The 24,106-nt window shown below is 36.9% G+C and overlaps 1 protein-coding gene across 50 annotated transcripts in view; it reads right to left on the bottom strand.

The window, feature by feature from the left end:
- Positions 1 to 24,106, bottom strand: part of Ptprd (protein tyrosine phosphatase receptor type D) — a 2,156,260-nt gene that overhangs the window by 3,994 nt on the left and 2,128,160 nt on the right. For all 50 annotated transcript variants that reach the window (XM_048806967.1, XM_048806968.1, XM_048806990.1 and 47 more), the window contains 6 exons: positions 9,853 to 10,138; positions 9,244 to 9,422; positions 8,512 to 8,638; positions 7,262 to 7,387; positions 4,295 to 4,449; positions 1,348 to 1,483 (listed from right to left, as the gene is read on the bottom strand). In XM_048806967.1, the coding sequence (XP_048662924.1) occupies positions 1,348 to 1,483; positions 4,295 to 4,449; positions 7,262 to 7,387; positions 8,512 to 8,638; positions 9,244 to 9,422; positions 9,853 to 10,138 (1,009 nt within the window). The remainder of the gene's footprint in view (positions 1 to 1,347; positions 1,484 to 4,294; positions 4,450 to 7,261; positions 7,388 to 8,511; positions 8,639 to 9,243; positions 9,423 to 9,852; positions 10,139 to 24,106) is intronic.

The raw sequence follows: 24,106 nt of genomic DNA, 5'->3' as shown, positions 1-24,106 counted from the left end.
ATTTGTGGTAACGAATTCTCAGTTTATCAGATGAGAGAGGCTGATAGAAATACAAATGGCCTTTAAGGAAATGTGGATTTATAGTTCCTACTGCCAACTGAGTTTAAACTCTGATTGGACACTAGACCCTGCACAATCAGAGTCACTCACCATCACTTCTGACATTCATGTGTGACAGAGGCAGCTAGATGGAATACCAGGCTCACAAGTCACTTACATAGGGCACTGGACTTCCAAGCTTTTCACCCCTGAAAATGGTATTACAAGACTGGCTGCCCACAACAAAAACTACATGGGCAGTTTGGCCTAATTCTGTGTGATTGCAAGTTGTCTGTGCGAGAGAGGCCCACACTAAAATAAAACAGAATGAAACATGTCCTTTTAGAGACAAGGCAGAATGCTGTCATACAGGAATAAATTGGAGGATTGTTGGAGAGATGGAAAAATTACAATTTATAGATGACTATAGGGATGAGAGAAAGTAGGATTTTCTTCCCTATAAAAGAAACTTATTTTCGGTAGCCAATGGGGCTGAAAGGAGATAGTTTCTATTTTGCTTAAATGTGCATTTTTCTACAATAAAAATGGTAATGCAAAATAAATGGAGTTTGCTTTCCTATCTTGTCACAGTAAGTTGTTTGGCTAAGTGTTAAGGCTCTTTAAATGTCCAATTTCCCTCTGTCACCCCCAACACCCATTAAGTTTGTCAGGCCAACATAATGTTTTGAGTACTGCAAACCAAATGCTTGCACTATTTTGAAATCAAAGTCTGGAAGATATTGTGAATGATGAATTTAAGAACACATAAGTAAATTTGCATAATTTCATGGCCACTGAGGAATATACACTTTCATTCATGTAATCCTTAGAAATAAATGGTCATTCGGCCAATTGGCTTAATCATGATCTCTCATTTTTCTGAGAAATTTCCATATCAATTATTGGAAATAGGGGTCTAATTTCTCTCAGTGTATCAGGATTCCAATATTTAAGAAATACAGAGCAGATGAAGTAAAATAGGCTGAGAGGGCATATTATGTACCATACATTATATTTATATAATAAATACGTAAGTATTAATCATTAATATTGTATATAATTAATTGCTATTTTGTGGGTGTCAAATGTTGACAATTTAAGCTAGTTTAGCTGAATGCAGACTCTCATAAATCTCTCTGACACTAAGATACGAATATTCTCACTCCATTTAAAGAGGGGCAAATGAAGTTGAACAACATTAAACATTTGATGTTTTTTCCATAATCTTTTGTGTCTGGACTCTGGGAGATCCTACCTAGTGAAACACAAGCTTTTGAGATGTGACAAACTCATGAAGATTTTCCTTACCTCTGTCTGTACCATAGCTGGCCGTTGTGTTCTTAACATTTTGACGGTCTGGAAGATATCTACAACGCCTTCATATCTCATTCTTTCCAAAACAATGCTCAGAGTTATGAAGACACCAGTTCTTCCAACGCCCGCGCTGCCAGAAAAACAAAAGCAACATTCCTACTTGAAATGCTCATACTCTCAGCTGCTTTTGCTTGGGGGTGGACATTCTTCTACATTTCAAGTTTCTCCACAGCTTTGTTCAGGAAAATGTGGAATTGAGTTCACTAAGGGATTGCTCTTGGGATAGTGTGTTGTGATAACACATGAGATTGTCTTTCAAATGACTTTTCAACTGGGGTTACATGCCATTTTAGAAGGACCAAGAAAACAAACATTGCAAAATAAATGGATAAGAGAAAGGGTTTTAAAAAAAGGGGTAAAAAAATACATTTATGGTATTCATGCAGATCCTGACACTCTAGACCTTGCTTATAAGAATATTTTCAGAGGATGAAATAATTCAGAAGATGATGAAGCAAACTGGGCACCTTCAACTTTTCTAGTGCCTCATTCACTTTGTAGTCAAAGTCTGCAGGGTGCCCTATCACCTCTTAAATTTGACATTGGCTTAGAGATTCTATAGCAGTCCCCCACCCCACCCCATACGAGAGGATTTTTCACTTAGTCTTCAGGGAGAGTTTATGAATACCCTGTATGTACGTGTTAGGGAAATGTCATTTGTTCCATGGAACTCATAATGTTCAACAGATTCTCAAAGGGGACTTTAATGTAAAACAAAGCTTTACTATTTTAAGGTGATCAGCAGCTGAAACCCCAGGGTTTTGAGTTACTCTGTTGTCTTTACTATTTCCAGATAATTCCAGAATCTTCACAGCAGCAACAATGAAAACTGAATTCATAGCTTGTGTGCACTTAAGAAGTAGAAAGGCATCTGGAGGTTTAGGTAATGAGGAAAACAGTGAATAATCTCAAAAACCCCTACATTTTTGGATCCTAATTAAATGGCACGTGTAAAGCTTGGGCAAAGGCTGGAGAAAATGGATGGATTCATTTACCAGGGGATGTAGCTGATGGGCATATATAAATAGTGTGTCCCATTATAAACTGCAGTTTCTACACGAAAATGTTAAGTGAGGCTTTAAAATCCATATGCAGTCTTTAAACAGCAACTGAGGATGTCCAGCAGCAGCCAAGGCTTCTGCTAAGACAGAGAAGATGACCTTGAAGGTCCCTTTGAACCTTGAAAGCCTTAGTCCTGAGAGACTGTGACCTATAATTTTTTTGTTGAATGGTTCAGGTACACCAGAGTCTATCTTATGTTGATTGAATTGCTCCATTGTAACAAAAATACAGTGTTTCTGGCTTTCTATAAAGTATTTTTGAGAAAGGCACTGACCTTATAACTTCTAAATTTATTGACTTTATCATGTTACTTTAATAGGCTATAAATTAGAGAAGTGGTATTTTCAGGCCATTCCCAGATAACAGCAGATATCAAGAAGTCTTCAAAATATATGTATTTAAGGTGTGTGAAGAGCATGCCACAGTATTTACACTAAGTGCTTAAATCCTTGTGTGATGATTAAAGCAATGAGAAGAAACAGACACATACTCTTATGTACCTGTGAGAATGTCCACAGCTAAAATGTGTATTAAGTTAAACATTCTTTTCCTCATAGATCATATTGAAAAAGTTTGAATTTGCATTTGGGCAAATTATGTGCAAAATTTCTAGTGTCAAGTATTTCAAGTCAGGTATACAACATCCACTTTGAATATTTGAGTCTATCTGTCACATTCTACGAGCAAAGGGCTTTTGATAACTCAGCATAAAGAAAATGCATAAAAGTAAGATCTCTTTCTCCTAGAATAGACCTAAGAAGACAGGGGTGCTAGAAAGGCTTTTAGAGGTCATCTGAGACATTTAAAGTCACAGAGCTACATAAGAGTAGAATTAGGATGAGAACACATATCTTGAGAACCCAGACTAATATTTGTAATCTTTTGAGATTCTGCCTCCAATGTCACCAAGAACTAGATTTTTTTTTCTTCTTTCAAATACCGAAGCAAAACAAACCTGATAATCTCAGTGGCTTGGGAGGCTGAAGTAGGAGACTCACAAGTTCAAAGCGAGCTTCAGGAACTTAGCAAGAACTTGTTTCAAAAAAATAAAAATAAAAATAAAATAAAAACAGGCTGGGAATGTGGCTGAGTGGTTAAGTACCCCTGGGTTCAACTCCTGGTACCAAAAATAAATAAACCTGATAAAATCCTCCAGGACCATAAAAAAGATTAGATACTAAGACTTCAAGTTGCCAGCATCCTAAAATATAGTAGTTTAAGTAAAATTAGATAAATTCTGTTTACCACAGGTTTTTTTGCATAGCACCTTCCAAAAGCACTAAATTTATGGTGAATGTCTAAATCGTTTACTTGGTATTTCTATTAACTTCAATGACTTAAATTATAAAATGCTCTAGAAACTGCTGAAAATAATTAAGTTGAAGGTGCTTCATTTTCTTATGTAGCAACAATTTTCAAGCAAATTGCATTTTTAAGTGAGGTACCATTGGAATCACTTATCAACTGGCAAGAATTAGTATTGTCATTAAGTCTTGATAGCTATTTATGATTTTCCAAGACAAACACAGGAGAAAGATAGTTATCAGTGCAATGCTATGAAAGTAAAGCAAATAAGAATGGATTGACACAATAAATTACGATTAGGGAAAATACCAACATTTCCTAGCAAGGAAAACCACAGTTTGCTTTTTTCCCTATAAAAGGTAAATTTGAGAGATAAAAATTTTCCTCTGATTTTCACAATGTGTTTCTGAGAATAAATTTTCAACTATGCAGATTCATGGCAATAACACTTATTTTCAATGTTGTTATGCACTAACCACAAACGGAAAGTTAGCATTCATGATTCTCAACTCACCTGCAATGGACTGAAATGGGTCCATCTTGGCCAAACTGTTCTTTTGTTTTATGGACTTGGCCAATGAAGTCAATAAATCCTTCTCCAGACTTTGGCACTCCTTGCTCTGGCCAGTCAGTGAACTGGAACTGCCTCACTGTTCGGGACTGGCCGTCCTTTACAGGGAAAACCACACACCAGGCCACAGAGGAGGGGGCAGCAAGCGCATAGACCACAAGAGCAATCATATTTTTTCCCAAAATGAAAAGGGCAGAAAAAGTTAGTAACACATTTAACTGGAAACTTAAGTGTGTATGTATCTTAGCTGCTATTATATTTAAATCAAATTTACTCACAATGCCTTCTTTTAAAAACCTAGCTTCTCTGATAGTAGCCAAATAGTTCTATTAATAAATGTTTCTGAGACCCAAAGTTTGGTTTCAGAATTATTCATGCAGTCCACATTCTTTCTAAAATGGAACAAATATACTCTTTCAGAAATTTCAGAATTTTCTAACTTCTGAATATGAAAAGAAATATCCAGAGCAGAGAGGTTTTGGTGTTGTCATAATTTCACATCTACTGTGCTTGCTTATTGCTTGCATTGTCAAGTCCCGACTGGTGACATTTAAAGGATCTGACACTGACCAGGTAGATACTGTTAACCTGGATGCCCAACCTGTCTCAGAGACATAGTTTCTAACCATGGCAAGCGACATAGCAGGTACCTATGTTGTTGAGCTGGAAGTGAAATATTCCTTAAGGAGACCAAAGTGATTTTTTTTTTCCAAATAAATGCCCTTTTCTTTAAAGAACTCTTCCTGGCTGATGACAGGAATTAAGAAGGCTTTGGGATACTTTTACAGATATAACCCAAAAGGCAGAAAGAAAACAATCCAGATGTTTCTTCACTGAAGTGACTAGGTGAAATTGCTCTGACTGGTGAAGTATGATGGTTTGAAGAAAAGATATTAAAGCACTTCTGATTCTTCTGGGAATTTTTTTTTTTTTTTTGGAAGCACTGGAGCAGAAAGGACCCTCAGCTCACAGAAGCAGGAATACTAATCATGCCTATCAAATTTCTCCTTTGACTTATCAGGAGAGACAGAATCCAAGCTTCCAATCTAGGAAAACTGATCCCATTGGAAGAGGCTTCTTCCTTTCTATACACTTTTTTTCTGACATAGGCAGCTGTGTTCCCAACATTCTGTGTAAGTGACAGAGGCTCAATTGTTCTCCTTCAGTCATACTGAGAAGAGGGTGACTCAACTAGTTTGGTGGTTCCTATAGGCACAGGTTAGAATCCATCTGGGGATGGAGGTAGAAGAGGAAGAACACAGTGACTTTGTGATAACACACAGGAATACAGAAATAATTGCTTGGCTCCATAACCAACTTGTAAATGGTTACCATAGAAGCATGATTTACTTCCTCCTGTTCCTGGAAAAGGTTTGGGAAGTGAGACTAGGTAATGTAGGTTTGTTCTCCTCTGAATGTCCTGGGGATTTCATTTCTGACCACAGTTGCTTTTAACAGCACGAAGAGGTCACATGCACAAACATTTACTATTGGAGGAGAGACCACCCCACTCCATTTAAAGGTGACCTGTTTAACAATACTGTACTCTCAAGTGCCAACTTGCTTTCTAAACTGGGAAGTTGAAATTAGAAGCACACCAAGAGCACAAACAGCAAGTGCTGTGATAGCTAAGAAAATTACACAATCACAGGGAGACTTAAAAAAGAGAACATGTGAGCAGGTTCTTACTATTTCCTTTGCTTATTGAAATCAGATTTAATTTGGAAATATGGAGAGTAGTAAAGATGTTTCTTCCACTGACAGAGCCTGCCTCTTGGTCTCCATCATCAGAAATAGTTTGTGAGTTTACTTGAAGAAGGCACTTAAGATTTTTAGTCACATACGTTGAAAGGGCATTTTTATTTACTTATTTGTTTTTGTAAAGATTAGGGTTAGTCATCCCAACTCAACATGAGACCAGAAACATTGCCGCCTTGAATATTGTCACCTTTAGGGTAGTTATTACTTCAGACAGTTTGGATTAACACATCTGTTACTAGGGCCAACCCTCCTAACCGCTTTCTCTCTATTTAGGTAAATAAACCAAGCTTTAGGCATTAGTAGACAATCTCCAAATGTGAGTTTGAAGAAAGCTGATTTCTAGGAAAAAAACCAGAAAAACAAAAAAACAATGGATCTAGTAAATAGCTTTACTCTGGAGTTTTGCTCCACCAACCCATGGTGACAAAACAAAGCAGGGCTTTGAACTGACCTAGTCTCCCCTAAGAAGTATTTGAAATCATGGTTTGAAAGTGGCCAAAGGCGAAGATATTAAAGTTTATGCCTAAAACATCTTACTTCAGGAATGAACCTTGGACCCAGCAATCTTGATAAAAAATGCAGAATGAAAATTAGCCAACAAGGGTCATGGGTGCACAGCTCTCATAGACAGACATATTAGCACACCGAGGAATAAACCATGCCAGGAATCAAATTAGAATGTGCAAAGCTTGTCAGATTCTTCTAAAGAATGCCATTTGCTCTGCAGTTTTAAAATCATACCAAATTAACCTCCAAGCCCACATGACCTAAAGGGCTTTGCAAAACAACAACATATTTACAGCCTCAAGTAATGAAGAAATCAAAAAAACCTCCAAAGAGAATGAGCTGAGAAGGTGAATGTAAGCACAGCCAACCAATCAGTAAATGTTTCCCAACACACTCACTCACCCAGTGCATCCCCAAAGTTGGGCTGCCAGATGTTTCATTTGAATAGAAGCCAAATCTGGGTTTGTGAGAATGCTTGCCAGACAGAGGAAAAGTTACTCTTACATATTTAAAAAAAAAAAAAGTCATCCAGAATGGGTGATTTCTTCTCTCTTTGGGAGTATGACTACTTGGCAAATGTTTTTCCCAGAAAAAGTGTATTTTGGATGAATTTTCAGCTAATGGTTAAGACTGTCAACTTACCCTGGCATCTGTGACCTTGAATTCTCTTAGGATATACTGTGGCATGTTGTACTCAGCCATGGGATCTACAACAAAATACTGGTATCTTGCAGATCGTTCTGCTGGCCAGTATTGGTGGCATTTCTCCTGAAAGGAGAGATCTATGTTAAACTACATGAAGTGAAAATAAAATTTTGCATGTCAATATATCATCTCTTTCACTAATAAAATTTTGAAAATCAAGGCCATTTCAAGTGTATCTAACTCATTTTCTGTTTAAAAACCCAAAGCTCCCTGAGGATAGGGAAACCATCTGTTTTGAAATTTGCCCATGATATCCGGCATGGGACCTGGCATATAGTAACTGCGTAATACACATCAGTTGAACACTTCAACAGGGTGGGTATCTTTCTATCTACAAGTTATCCAATTGGCATCACACCACCATAGCTGACTTGCACCACTGTGGTTTGGAATGAAGGAAATCATCCATGTGAACACAGCAAGAAACCTCTGAACTGATCTAGTCCAACACCACTAAGGAACCCAGGGCCCAGGCAGTTTTAATGACCTGAGTAAGCCCTGTGGAGAATCATATGCAAAATTAGAATAAGTCAGTTACTTTTCTAGACTGATAGTATTTTTTGTTTCTCTATGGGCTTTAAAAATTGGGTTTCAGATGTATATCTACCATTTTAATGTATATAAAGAAAAGAGAAAAAATAGCTTTAGCAAGCATGTTAAAATGCTTTTGTGTTCTGAATCTAAGTGGTAGGTCCTTAGGTATCTCTAATATTACTTTATGATTATTTTAGAGTCATCATTTAAATACAACTGGGATTACATCCTTGGAGACACTATGTAACTTTCCAACACATTATTCAGTGGTCATTCAAGGTAGAAAATAAGAATTAGTCCCAGGAATGTTAAAAAGTCAAGTTCCCTCATACAGAGATGATAGCACATTTACTTATTAAACTCCAGCCTGTCCAGAGCAAAAGGATGTAAGAATATGTTGAGTTACATGTAAATCTAATAGGAGCACCTGCTGACTCATTTGTCCCTATGATTGTGCTTCATTGGAAACAAATCACTAGATCTTTCCTCAAAACACACAAACAGCTCCATGTGGTTTTGCAAATTAGAAACCAACAAGGAGTAATGAATGGTCCATATTGTGTCTGTTTTTCAAAGAAATGAGGTCGGTACTTTGGTAAAATGAAATCCCCTCTTCTCTACAGAGTGAATCTCTTAGGTGGTGATACACTTACCCTGCCCATTTCACGCAACTTGGTGAGCATCACAACAATGGTGGAATTGTGTTCCCACAGCATCCGCCAGAAGTCTTCAGTGGTCTCTGCCAAGGGTCCCTGGGTAGCAATGTAAGCTTTCTGTTGTCTGAATTATAGAGGATGAAAAGAGCCTGTTAAAGTATTTCGAGAACATACAAAAGCTCACACCTGATTTGTAAACATCAAACCTGGTAATAGAAAATGAATACATTATTAATGCAATTGCTGTAAATTCCCTTTCAGATTACATAATCAAACAAGAGCATTTAATACATTTTGCAAAATAAATTGCTTTGTTAATATTATGATGTACGACTTTATCATTACTATTTAAATTTTAGTGTAATGCTAATAGCTCAATTTCATGTGTCATACAAATCACTTAAATAGTTATGCAGCTTCGTTTTGTAGAAATGACTCTCACACAATCTATTAAATTTATGAAATATGGTGCAAAATAGCTTCTTTATTAACACCTTTCAAATCCAAATGTATTCTCAAAGAAGAGTGCAAAAGGTCAGATTAAAAACCTCCATAACTGCTGCTTCTTACTCCTATCCAATATAATAAAAAACAAATACCAAGGGACTGAGTGCTGACCTATGCAGAAAGAAAATGGCTTTGAATTGAGATGAAATTCTTTCTGGTTATGAAACTAGGGCACATGTAAATATCAAGGCTTTGGGTTGTCAGGAGTGCAAGAGTATATACCTGTATCCATCAATAAAACTGGCATTGATGTAATCAGATCCTTCTACTCCTCGGATAGGCTGCAGACATACCCTTGTGGATTCATATGGCATAATATTAACAAGGCGATTTTTGAATTTATTACATGGAAGATTGGCACTGATGAATCTTGAGGTGTGAGCTTTTGAGCTGGCTAGACGCTGTTGAACGGAAAAAAAAAAGAAAAAAAATTACAAAGATAATTTTGTCCAGGGGCTTGAATGGAAGGTAGCCAAGATGTTGTTTTTAGATATAAATCTTGTTTGCTTTAAAATAAATGACTATTCGTACTGCTGTGCATTTTACATCTACCTGATTATTTCAACTTGCCTATCAAAGTTTTAAAATGTTATGTTCTGAGAGTCTGAGCTCTCAAATTAAGACACAAAAGGGCTCAAGGTATTGTTACGAAGCAAAGAATAGAAAGGAAAATGAGGAAGAAATTGTTTTATAATCAGATACCTGAGGATCCTAAAGGTCAAATGAATCTTGTACTTCAAAATTTGAAAGGTTAAGGAAGTAAGGCTACTTCTCAAAGACAATCCCAGAATTGACCTGCTCCTAATAACCACATCACGGCTGATGCCATACCTTGAACTCGAGTTCCATGCCTGTGACATTCTCGCCTGTTTCTATTTGTGTCAGCTTCTGGATGTAGGCATACAAGTTTCTGGCTGGCACTTCGGTATTTCCACAAGTCACTGCTTCCAACAGTGCATCGTGGATAAAGATGTACTGGTCCTCTGTTTGAACCATGTAATTCCTCTGGGCTCTCATTAAAGTTACATGGCCATAAATATCTACAGTTTTTTCATGCTTTATTCTTTCTAACATGGCATCTATTACGATGAAACAACCAGTCCGGCCAACTCCCGCACTGCAAGGCAAACAGAGAAAAGAAAAGCCAAAATTATCAGGGAACCAACACATAATAAAAGTAATTTTATTATTCTTATTAACTATGTTTTAAAATCAGGAATTCTACTGGAGTTATTGTGATGATTTTCTATCCCTCTAAAGTCAAAAGTATTATTAAGCACCATTACTGGAATGCAGGGAACCAAATACTGAGCCAAATTAGTTTAATTTCATCAGGTAGAAACATTAAATCCACAATTACCATGCACCTTGATCACAACAATGCAACATGTATATTTTTTAAAACATTACATAAAAATACAAATATTTAGGGTATTTACATTTTAGAAGCTATTTTTAAATGTTGGTCAAGATCTAAGAAGGCTTTCTTCCCCAAACACTCTCAATACTGTGGTTCAATTTACAAAATAAATAAATAAATAAATAAAACAAAGCATTAAGTAAATCACTCAACTTAAAACATCTCATATTCTGAAACTCAATAAGGAAGTCCTAAGACTAATTTAGTGAGACGTATATAATTAATATATTAAAATGCTGCACACAAAATAGCATAGAGTATTCTGGAAAGAGATTTTTAACGACAAGCCATTGGTGGAGAGTATATGTTCCTTGTTTTCTTCCATTTTTCTTCCAAGTTGAATGTATCTTGAAATTCCAGGTGACATCCAAGTGTTCTGTGTGTGAAAATAAAGACCTCAATTTTTGCTACTGGAAGAGCTCTAAGGCGTTTTTAAAACTCCATTACTTTTGGACTCATGGGTCATTTTCCAGTTGGTAGAAAAAGATTCAAGAAGAGGCCATGAGAAAGTCAACAATGCACAATGGCTAGACAAGACCTGTCATTCCAAGAAGAATCTAATTTTCTGAACTGGATTAAAGAGTCAGGTGCCTGAAACATTGAAATATCCTATAGTTGAAAAGAATACTAGGAAGATAATACATCTGTGTTTTTACAACTTCAACATATACCTTGTGTGCTTACTATTTATCAAATCTTTCAGGCTGAGTAGTACATTATGTGTCAAAAATGGTTCAGTCCAAAATATTTTCTTTTTCTTTTCATCAGACATGTTTACCTGACTGGTCAACACACAGTCAACATGAATAGGTATGGATCAACTTCTTAGATATCAAGTAAGAGGTAGCTTCCTTCATTTGCTATAGGCCACCTGCTGTCATCAGTGTGTCTAACAGTCCATTTAATTGCCTGTTCAACCAGACTGTCCATCTTTTCAAAGAACTATGAAGTACTTCGCTAAGTGAAATGGGATGCAATAATGATGATGACTTGGATTTTAATTCTATCTCAGAATCTATCAAAGAATATACTAGTTTATAAAACTGTCATACAAGAGGAGAAAAATAATGTTGACTTTGTGGACAATGTGGCATTTGAAATGGGACCTGAAAGACAGGAGTGATGGGGAATTGAGAGTGCTGAAACAGCAAAGGAGAAGAAATGACTTATAAAATCATACTGTTGGCTCTGGGAGCAATGTGTGAAAATTTTCATATGTCTGGCAAGGTCCCTGTGCAAGGAATAGACCAGAACTCCAAAATAAATGACTTTAGTGAGCACTGGGGTGCTTGTCTCAACTAAAATGGCAAATTTTCTCTGGTGCTCTGTGGCTATAAGATGGTAAGAGAACATATGTTTTAACAAAATAATACTTTAATTACTGAACAATGTAGATCAAATCCAGTTTCCACATAAATACCTGTGGTTGTAGACCAGGCTAAGTGAGAAAATTTGATATAAACATTATTTTAAAATTACCTACTGCTTTATGTCTTATGCCAGAGAATCCCTGAATGCTGATAATAAAACCCCATTCACGTTTTAAACCCACAAATTGACATGACATTGAGATATCATGCAAAAGTCTTCTTGGTACAGAGAGTCTTAGAAATCATTGGCACCAAACCAATTAGAAACCAGATATAAACATGAACATGGAGCTCTGTTAGCATGGCAGCTCCAATGCAGTGAGATTCATGAAGTCCCGTTTCATTCACTTTATTTACTAAATAAACTTGGTAGGTGGCAAGTTTTCCCTGTCATTGTCTATCCCCACTTCCCTACTTAGTATGAACCATCCTCTTCTCTAGATCCCCTAGTACCTTAAATACCCCTCCACTATGGTCTCAGTTAAACTGTATAATTAGTTAATCTGAAAGGGCAGACATTCATAAACAACAGTGCACATCTTGAGAACAGCAACTGCATTGTATGTGCCCTGCACCAAGAGTACACACTAAACATTCAGTAACGTTTGTGAAATAAGTAAATGAAATTGTGATTGGCATAGAGGCCTTATGTAAGGAGCAGCCAGCCCATTCAAGCAAGGAAAACCTACTTAGGAAGCAGGGTTCTTTCAGTCTCTGAATGCAATTCTGTGTCAGCTGAAGTTTCGGAATTATGTGAAGAATATCTAAGATCACTCTGCATAGTGCTTGGTATGGAATGAGAAGGTTGGAAACATTAAGTGGTTTCTCCATCTTGGTCTGTTGGTATACAACTGAACTACAGTTAGAAGGACCTGTGTCAGATTTAAAATGCAAAGGTTCATCTTTCTGAGTTTCTTTCAAACCCTACGTTTGTCAGTTTCTAAAAGTATGAGTATCATCTTTTACTTTTTTCTGTGTTGTCTTTCTAAATTGTCTTCATTTTAATTGGGCATTGCTTCTAAATGAATACAACTTCACGTTGTAGTTCTTTCTAGTGGAATCCACACTGTAAGTCTTAATACTGAGCCTTGTATATCAAGTCAATTCTAGATAACTGGCAGGAGTATTTTCTTAAAAAATGCATCAGGGACCATTTAAATGTCTGGATGATGCATGGTTCTAGTGTCTGGCAGAAAGATACTACAGAATCTTGCGAAACTGGTTGGAATAACTCCAACTCTAAAAGGCATTATGTTTTCTTGATTATATTCTTTCAAAAAAAAACAAAAACAAAACAGAGAAATAGAATTAAATATGCGCCTGAGTCTAAATCCTAAAGTATGGGAAAAGGAACAAAAGAGAAGCTATGATGAATAGTTTTTCTTCCCACAAAACACAAAATATTGTTCACTATCCATTTTTGCTGACTTGGAATTTATGTTATCTCTTCTTGAGAGAGAAAAGTTCTTGAAGGGTTTAATATTATTATTAAATATTAGATATGTGTTTAGCTTGATGCAAGATTGCAAGACAGTGAAGTTCAAAGTACTTTTTTCAGACTGTGTGACACTAGGGAAAAAAAATCACAAAATTATTTAGTTTATTTACTAAATAAACTTGTGAGATGGCAGGGTTTCCCTGTCATTTTCTCTTTCCTTAAATCTGATAGTGATAATTAACATTAGTTAATGAGTAAGTATTATCATCCATTAAGTCTTAAGGCTGACTTAAACATATCAAGTGTTCTGGAAACACAGAGAAAGAGGCAGTTACAAAGTGCATTCTAGAATTCTACCTCTGAAGTTGACAGCAAGGAACACACAATGTGATGTTAGCAAAATTATGCTAGCGTCGCTCCAGCTCCAGGATCATTGGAGATTTGGCTATTAAAATCTTGCTATCATCTACCGCTTCAAGCTGGTCTCCCTTTTGTCTGCCTATTTCCAATAACCACCATCTCATATTCAAGGAACTTCCTGCTTTCACATGCGTTGTCATGGCAAATGAGATAGCAATCAAGAGCCTTCCCACCACAGTACCTAGTGCCTGCATGGCATTCAGTAAATGCTGGTTTCCTTTTCCCTTTCCTGATTCATAGCATTTGGGTACTGCTCTGAGTCATACAGCTCATGGCAGGCGGCAGAACAGAGACTCAAATGCAGGTTTGAGATGCTAAAATTTAGCAGCATGTTTCACAGCACCCCTGTTACTTCGTCCTGCTTTCTGCCATTTGGGTCCGCAGCAATTGCCAAGCATGGTGGCTCTGTCGGAGCCTGCTCCTCCAGAACCTCCCTTTAGCTGCGTGACTACCCCTAATGTGGTTTCCTTGAAAAGCCCCTCTTCCCTGGTTTCCATGACACTGGCTGAGGGAATATGGGAAACATCAGATGTCCTCTTCAGGTTGACAGTAGGAAAGGAGGAGATTTGGTAATTATCCCAAGATATTACAGAATAAGCTGAAACATGTGGTAGATGAAATTCATTAGAAAGAACTGTGTTGTGGTCTTGGGTCATGGTTCCACTGATTCTGAGAGGGAGGAATTCCTACTAAGTTGGAAAAAAAAAACCAAAGATGAACTCTAAATGTCATCTTCAGAAAGTGAAGGGTGCCCCTTCAGACTGTATCTCAGTATGTAATTTTTGTTAGGTTGTTTGATCCACTTGCCTCTTTAGATTGTTCCATCTGCATTTCTTAAGCTAATTTATATGCCATTACCTTTTCTTGAAAGGTAGGATAATGCTCCAAGGTTCTATCCTCCTTTCTCTCATTCCCATTCATGGTTCAGTAATAGTCTCCATACAAAGGAGTCCCAAAGTGATGGCCCTTTCTTTGAGCACAAAGGAAGACCTATATTTCAAACACTCTCAAGTTTTCTCAAAACTAAACAGACTGCAAGTGTAGTCAGCAATTTCTCCTCTTGAATCTACTCCTCCCACTCTCAACCTCTCTCCTTGAAAATTCCAGTATAAAATTAAAAAGTCACCTTGGCCTGTTGTTGCCTCTTCACCTGCACAATAATAAATTATATATTTTTTATGCATTCAACCTCTACAATTTTATTCAACTATCTATCAGTGGCGTGCTGGAGCTGGCAAAAGACAATTATTAATTTTTCAGGATTTGTGCTTAAATAAACATAGACAATACTTACAATACATGCTTTTAAATTATTTTACAGTATATTACTCATATTCTTAAGGTGAAACTAATATATAATGATCTGCCACTGAACCTCTCTCTCTAGTGATCTCAGGCTTGTAGCTAGATATTAATCGTGGTGGGAATATTTATATGCACCAAGGAAATCAGCAAGTTCTATACTTCCCCCCCACACACTCCAAGTTGGCTGGTACACATTCAGCAGTAGCATATACTATCCTTGTTTGTACATTCCCTTCACCCAGGGACAGAGAGGAAAGTGTCTATTACTTTGTTCTTCCTTCCACATTTGCTATGTACTTTTTCATAATGTCTTGTAGGTCATTATGCCATAAATATTTACCCAGTGCCTACCATGTGCCAGCCATGAGGGGGAAAAAAGCACGATACTTTCATCTTACTATTTGGTGGGGGAATTAGACATTAAGTAGTCACATGAACAAATAATTATAAATCTCAACAATTTCCGGGAGACAAACATGCAAGCTGCTGGCAGAGTACATTTGAGGAAATGTCATTCAAACTGATACCTGTTAAGGATGGAACTGTGCCCCGACTTTCAAAATCCACATACTGAAGTCCCAATCCCCCAGAAGGACTGTATTAGAAATAGGGCCTTCAAGGAGATACTTAAAATTAGATGAGGTCAGGTGTGGACTCCAATGAGACAGCACTGGCATCCACGTAGAAGTAAGAGATGAGAGGAAAGGCCATGATCAGAGACAGTCTTCCCAGTCAGAAAGGCAAGAAATCAACCCTGATAGCATCTGGAGCTTGGACTTCCAGCTCCAGAATCCTGGAAAACAGATTTCTGTTGTGAAAGCCACTCAGTCTGTGGTGCTTTGTTAAAGCAGCCCCAGCAGGCAAATGCAATTCCTCGATGACAAACAACTGTTGGATACACCAAGAAGGGTGGAGAACAAGAATGCCCAGTAAAGGCACTAGGAGAGAATCTGGCACATTTGAGTAACCACAGCAAAAGAGCCAGTGGCTGGAAGGCAGTGGGGAAAAAAGCAATCATGTTCCACATATTAATTACCCACTTTAAGTATTGTTTATGACATTTTATTAGACTTATAAATATATTAACAGCAATTATGGAATAATTCTGTTTTCCATGCTCATCTTTCTGATATGGCTCATCTATTTTCAAGTTCTTTGATAAATCTATTGGTGGGCTACAATAGGTCTTTGAATAATGTTTCATATAAAACACACATGGATATTATTTCTGATGCCTTGAATATCTGACAAATTGTTTTTGTGCTTTTGTTTTGCTTTCACATATGACCAACAACTTGGTTATATTCTGTATCAAACTTCTCAAACTAAACATACTGTTCCAGGATTTTCCTTTGTATTCTGAAGAAGTCACAAGCCCATCTGGCTTTCGGTTTCTGTAAAGTAGTTTTTGTCTCAAGTACTTGTGGGATTTTTCTTTAATGTGAAGGTGGAAAACTTTCATCTGCATTTGTCTTAGGCCCTGGCCTCCTGATTAAAATGGCACGGCTCTCAGGCAATATTTTATTACAAGATTCATGACTTCCCCTCGGCATCAATCTAATTAAACATGTTTTAAGCTTTCCTACCTCTGGGCTTTTGCCTACGCAGATCTTTCCACCTTAACATCTTTACCTGTTGACATTTATCTGCCTTCAAGATTCACTTAAGCTTTGAGATTCTCCTCTTGTTTTATTCTTCCTTGAACTCCCATGACAATTTATGTCACCTTTTCAGCAACTGTTTTTATTTTTATTTTCTGGGTAAACAAAAGGACATCAGCAAATACTATGCCCCCACACTTCCTGATATTATGCATACCCCAGGTGATGATCAGCTTGAGGGAAAGGTCACCAGTTTCTTGGCCTCTATTGTGTTTGATAATTTAATGGGGCAATTTCCATGCAGGAAAATTGAAGGTACTCAATTATAGTTGCAAAATTTTAAAAAAGTAGTACACATTTAAAAATATTAGGTCCTCATTTGGATTGAGGACACATACAGAAACGTCCACAATAGCCCCGGCATGGAAATGTTCCTTTAACGTATGTTTGCAAAGATAAAGAGAATTCTTTTCATTTGATGAGATGAAAACAATTTGTGCTTATGTTTCACTCCAGTTGCTCAGAGACAACAATCCTCAGGCGCCATTTTTCTCTTTAAGAAACAGAAGGTTGAAAATTCAAAGCTTTAAAAAGTATGCCAGCCTACTTTTGTTTGAATATCCAAGTTCCCATAGCAGCTCATATTTTATTTCCTTCACCAATTTGCTTTTTTTTTTTTTACCCATCAGTATCTGAGTGCAGTGTACCTCTCAAAATGAAGAATTGTAGTTCTGAAAGCAAATGCATTTTTCTTTGATCCTGAAAAACTCAGCTCCCCATAGCAGCGATAATGACGGAACCCTATTTAGTGCTGTTTGTTTTTCATCATTTCAACAGCCTTCAACCTGAAACATGATAAGAACAGCAAAACTGATAAACCACCCTTATTTTTTATCTGTTTTCTGTCAGAGTAGTTGCCAAGCACTGAGACAGATTTTTCTAAATATCTATAAAAAAAGGAGTGCATAACCCTGTGCTTCAGGCTGAGGCCAGCACAATCTAGTACGTTTATTTATTATGGTACAGAAAAATCTCAGCTTTAAAAGGGAGGAAGACAGCACTTTTAAATCAAGTCTAGCATTATGTTGGTCCCTGTTATCCCCAAAGTAAAATCAACTTTCTAAGTTATCTTTCAGTGAGGACAATGGTTCCACTAATGAGAATCAGAGCACAGACTCTGTATTTGTTGTGACTTGTGCAGCAAACCAAATTATTGCTCAACTTTAGCCTTTAAACAAACAAACAACAATTTCAGTGAGTGATGGACACTGCAGTGTTTACAAGCTGAAAGACTACACGATCCATTAAACAAGTACGCCTACTAGGAAATTGTTATTACTTCAATATTATCATTCATCCAGTTACAACATTTGTTTTCAATTTCTAAAAACATGATTGAGTTAGTCCCACGAGTTGAAATATGCTTAATGTCCCATGATGCGATACAGTAGTAACGTGCAAAAAGAAAAAAATTAAGAGGCATAAGGGGACTATTTCGTGCAAAAATCATTCTGGAGATGTGCTTAAGAGTTGGCTTTTCTGATTAATTTGGTGGAGTGTTAATGCTGACCCTTCACTGATACTTCAATGATCTGGCAAAGAAGGACAATAGAATTAGGAAATTTCACAGATCATTTAGTTGGGTGCAAAGACAGTTAAATATGAACCAAAAAAATCACTGTAAGCATTTTGTTACATCTATCAGCTCGTAATTTGATTGGATATTATGGTTCAGCTACGAGGGTGGCATTTATGAACTACAAGTAAAGTAGTTAAGCAAAGGGCATCTTGTGAGAATGGACTGGGTTTTGTGGCTCAGGTTTACAGGACAACTCTAGTGGCCATCCTAACAAAACTGTGAAATGACTCTGATAAGGCTGCCATTTTGAAGATCTTCTGTCATTCTTGGTGTAAAACCATTTAACTTAATAGGTTACTACTCTAGGCATCCCTACATGACTTAAGGCTCTACCAGAAATTGATTCATGGATTTTTTTGGTATATTCTAGCCTCTGTTTTATTTAGATAGACCAGAAAAATTATATAGATGTTTTGACATAAATATTCACCTGTTTATATCACTTGCATATACTATGAAATATTTTGGAATTGTCATTGAAATGTAGAGTTTATGTATGCTATTGAACACAGACTATATGCTTATATAATATAGTTGTCTTTGAGGGCAATTTTGTGTTGTTGATTAAAAATTAAAATGCACTTTCACTTTGATCCACCTCTACTTCTAGAATTTGTTATGGAGGTCTGCATCAATAAATATACATAGAGAAGCTTAGAAAGAGATTTTTGCTGTAGCATTATTTGAAATAGCAGATTAACTAAGGAAATGGTTAAACTATGCTATCTCAATACCATCAGTACTGTGTAACAGTCAGAATGACATGAATTGATGTATTGGTCCTATCCCAAAAAGTTTCTAAGACAGTAAGTCCCAAATATGTTGCTCTCAGAACAACATATACATCCCCATACCACTTACATTTTTAAAAAGTCCACATAAGGAGATTATATATTTCTATATGTACACATGCTCATACATAGAACATGACCTGGAAAGATACACAAATTATACGAGAGTTACTTCTGAGAGAAAGAATTGGTGATGCTGGTGGTGTGGGTGAACTTAAGCTTTTTTTTTCTTTTTCTTTTTTTTTTTTTATAAAGACAACATAATCACTCAATAATGGAATTTAAAAAGGAATCTAAAATAATAGATACAAATATTACAATAAAAATCACAACTAAAGTCAATAGAGTTGAGGATCCAGAGACAGAAGATGAAATCCTGTTCTCTGTACCTTGGGAATATTGCCTCTCCCAGAGAAGATTCTCAGGAGAAGTCTGGGTAATGCTGTCAGTTTCCTGCAGCTCAGATTTGCTCCTGCTATCCAGTGCTGGCTTTAAAGAAATTGGTTTCAGAAAGAAGGGATATCGTAGCCATCAAGGAGAGGAGAAGTTCTGGCAAAGAGTTACAACAAGTTAGAGTGAGGCTGAGATGACCCAGAACTGTGATCATTCTGATGGTTAAATTGCATAGTATGCTTTGGTGGCAGCCTTTAAGGATCACACTTCATCAACAACAGAAGCAACAGAGACTAAACACAGAGCTCCTGATCTGCTTCACAGGGATTCTTGTCTAAAAATTTAAAGGTCAAGGGTAAATATACCCAGCTCTTATTCTCTGGGGACATTTTAATTTTCCACAATGGGCGAAGGATCATTTCCTAAAAGGAATAAGCCTACAAGAACCAAATCCATGTGGGTCTCTTCTGACTCTTCCCCCAAATATGTAGATTCAAACAGAAATCCTCCAAAGATTTCTGCATTATCTTGGCTCTGTCCCAACATTATCTGCCAAACACATTCTGTATTCTTAAAATGCTCAAGATAAATTAGAAAGCTAATATGTTTACATAAAAAAACACCTGAATATGCCTCAGCAGGTCTCATTTTACAGGAATGAAGAGGCCATTACGCATGAACAGAAACAGACTAAGCCAGTTCTGATAATTGGTAGTCAACAAATCTGAATAGAAGTCAACTGACTAACGCTATGAAAGTACAAGAAACTACTTATTTATACAGAGATATTCTTTATAAGTGGCTATATCAGTTCAGTCTGTATTCTAAATTGCGTTTAGAAGAATACAAAATTTTGTACTTTTAGAAAAAGGATAAGTCATTTACCAAGCCTGCCAAGCAAAGCCGCATGGGTTGTGGACTGCTCAACTCCAAGGACATAATTATCACACAGACTACAATGTGTACAATTTGCTCTGGCCACACAGCAGGCTCACCGTTAATAACATAAATTCAATAGGTTAAGTAGAAGAGGCATTGGAAGGTATTTGGAAAACATTTATACTTTAGAGCTTTTATTATTTTGCAAAGCCTATCAATGTTTTCCCACATGGCAAGATTTGGGAGGGTTTCCTTGTTTTTTACAATGCTATTATCTTTATTTAAACATAACAGTTAATCATTGCTTTGTAAGCTCTAAATCAGAGTTTACATATTGGTAGCCCCTTGTTTTGTTGGACTCTCTACAAGCTTTTAAAGGAAGTGAGAATCTAAGTCTGAGTACAACCAAGTCACCTACTGTCCTACACGGAGCCTGATTCTCCTGTTGACATCATCCTAATCTCCAGGAGGATATTGTGTTGGGGTTTCCAAGACCTGACCTGGATCCTTAAATGTGCAGTTTTCAGTACTGCTGGTATGAACCCTCTTCCTTATTTAGATCCCCTCCCCCCCCCTTTTTAAAGAAGGAAACTGAGGCCTAGGCAGGGTTAGGAATTTGAGCAACATGACACAGCTGCTCTTCCGGAGCTGAGACTTGAGTCCATGTCTCCCCCTTCCCAGATTCTAGATCCCCCTGAGATGAGAGTTTTCCCTAGAGCTCTGGAGATGACCCCACCTCCGTGATTCTATCAGTTTAGATTGCAAAAATGTTGCTCTGAAAGAGAAATCCCTTTTCTTCATGAAACCTTGGATGTACCCCTATTCAAGTACTCAAAGAAAAATGAATTAAGTGGTTTTTTGAAGTGCAGCTGAAATTGTCTTTACATACCTGGCTCTTTATTAGCTAGTAATGTTCCTTTAGAACATTTTGGTCTATTAATGACTTCAGTATGCATACCTGATGACTACTTAACGAAAATTAGTACCAGGCATATTTAGAACAACATACTGGTTATGTCTGAGAATGACTCTAGAGAAGATAGGGTTTGTCTGGCATGTGGGTAATACCAGAAGATGGAAAATGCTGAGCCTGTGACACCAAAGAGATGAAAGTTAATATTCAATAATTCAATAAATATGAAAGGAGGAATTCTTTTGCATGTTCAGTTACAATGCAGCCCATTTATGCATTATATGTTCTGGTGGTATGTACATAAACCTAGGCTGTATTAAAACACAGATTCCTGGATTCTCAGAAACTGCCCCTAAGGTTCCAATTCATTAGTCTGGGGTGGGACTCAAGATTACATATTTCCAACATGATTCAAAGTCACACTGATACTGCTAGTCTGTGGGCCACACTCAGGTAACAAGAATACAGAAACAGTCCCCTTCTAATATTTTTACAAGTAAATGTGGGCAAATGCACTCATCAATTATAATCATGTACATCTTTATATCTATCTATCTATCTATATATATATACATAAATACATACATATACATAAAAGTTTCACAAAAAGTCTTGAACTCTTATTCATATAGACTTTTTTCCTTAGACCTAAAAATTCAATACAAAGGTGAAGACTACTTTCAAAAATAAAAGTTTTTTTTTTCTTCATTTTTCTAAAGACCAAAGACTTTACTATCTCCAGATACCTGCAAATGAATCATTTTGTGTGCGCAACTGAATTATTTTGTAATAAGGCTCCAATGCCAGGAGCCCACCTTGCAAGTTTTCTTTGCAAGAAACAAACCCAGATGTGAGTAAATCAGATACCATGTAATAAGACCCAAAAGTATTTTTCTGAAGACAGAAAGAAAAATACCCAAGCAGTGGAATCCTGATTGGAAAGACACAAAACAAAGATAACAGAACTATTTTTAAGTTTCATATTATGACCAGGGGCACAGAAAAATAGTTTCAAAATAGAAAATCTTCATGCTGATTACATGAAATCAAAATACACACTGTTCAAAGGCAGCCCACATTTTTTTTTTAATACTGTCTCGTTTATGCAATGAGTATCGTTCTTCTCTCAGTCTGGGAATATTTCAAAATAACACTGCAGGTACAGCTGGGAAAACTCAGTGATACCCCTGTCCACATCTCAGCTATTAGGTTATAAAAATATTTTCACTTTTCCTACAGATGTCTAGATTCCTTTCTTTGATAGTAATTTTAATTCAGATCTCATTATTGACAGCTGTTTGTTCTGATAAACCCTAATTGCTCTCTACCAGACTCAGCTGCATGTAGCCTGATTTCTTTTCCCTTATAGAGTATATTACATATAAATACAGGGAGGAAAAAAAATAACCAATTAACTAAATATGTGTGCACAAAATGATTCATTGAGAGCTCTGATCAAGTAATGTATCTAACTGCAACATAGGTCAAAGGAAATTACAGCACTTATAGTTTATAGTATTAAGTATAATTACATGGAAATATTCACAAGCACTGAAATATATAGATGGTGAGTGGCAGCATCTGAAAATTTATTCTTTTATTAGAGCAACTTATAAATTACTGTATTTAGGTAATCGGCAGGGCATTTAATCTGTTGATGGATTAAATCAAGGATATCTGTTTGACATAAACTACATACCACGTAGAATCTAAGATGCTTTCCATAACTGAAAACTGTCAGGAAGGATCTAGCATGCTATGGGATCATTTTGCTCTGCAGACAATCTTTCTCTGGAGGGCACAGTTTCTGGGGGACATAACAATTCTTTTTCTCATTCTTCAAACACTGCTGTGGATGAGCTGCTTTCCCCAACTTTGCAGGAAAGAAATACAATATTTTTGAAGGAAGCTATTTCCTCTGGAAGATTCTCTTCAAAGGCAATGCCTCATTTTAGCAGCTCCCCAAGAGATGCAGGAACAGCTTGGCAATGCTCATTCTATCAAATGCCTTTGCAGCTTCACTTATGGAGTCTAGGCCAATTTGGGGACCCCAAGCTGCCTTCCTTAGTGGACTGGAACCCTCCAAAGAGGGGTAAACCATGAGCTGGATTCACTGGAGACCATATAAGCAACAAATGTACTCCATTTGAGAAGAGCAACAGTTCCTTTTATTTGCTCTGTGTGTTCTGGAAATGGAGGGAATGTGGTGATCAGGGAGGAGCAAACTGCTCCTTACTAAGGAACCTATTCAAGGAAAATGAACTTTGTCTTAACACCAGGGACACTATATGGTGCTTCCCTTTCTGGGGGCACAAAAGGCTTCTCTTTGCAGACTTAATCTACCTCATATAGGGAGGAAGATATCGGGAATGGGAAGCTTATTACCCTGATCATTCTCAGGAATGCAGCATACATTTCCATTAACACTAATGACAATGTGAGCCCCAGACTCAACATTTGCAAAGCCTGACATAAAGAATGTAAGGTATCCTAAGGGGCTTGGTACCCACAGAATCTGCTCAATAGCCTACAGCTTCGCCTTCCACCCCAAGTGACAATGGAAACCATTTTATTTGGCATTTCAGAATAAGGTTGTTACCATTTTTTAAACTTATGCACACAGACCTAGAGAGCTGTTAGGATTCTTTCATGGCTTGGCTCCTGGCACTATTTTTGAATGGGACACTTCTACTCCACTGTTCATGGAGCCATCAAAATGTATGAAATGTTTGTTTTAAGTGTGGTGTAGTTCAAAAGGAGAGGGTACAATGGTGAACTCATAGACATCTCTAATTTCATCTAAGAATCAGAAGTTACAGTCCAAAGGAAGAAAATCTGGTTTTGCCCATCGAATTAAAGAACTATCACGTTTTAAGAGCCTCCAATACTTTTCTGGAAGGCTCACTTTTTACTGAT

This window comes from Marmota marmota, unplaced genomic scaffold, assembly GCF_001458135.2.
Source record: "Marmota marmota marmota unplaced genomic scaffold, marMar, whole genome shotgun sequence".
Taxonomy (NCBI): domain Eukaryota; kingdom Metazoa; phylum Chordata; class Mammalia; order Rodentia; family Sciuridae; genus Marmota; species Marmota marmota.
This window is presented reverse-complemented; position numbering and strand designations above follow the sequence as displayed.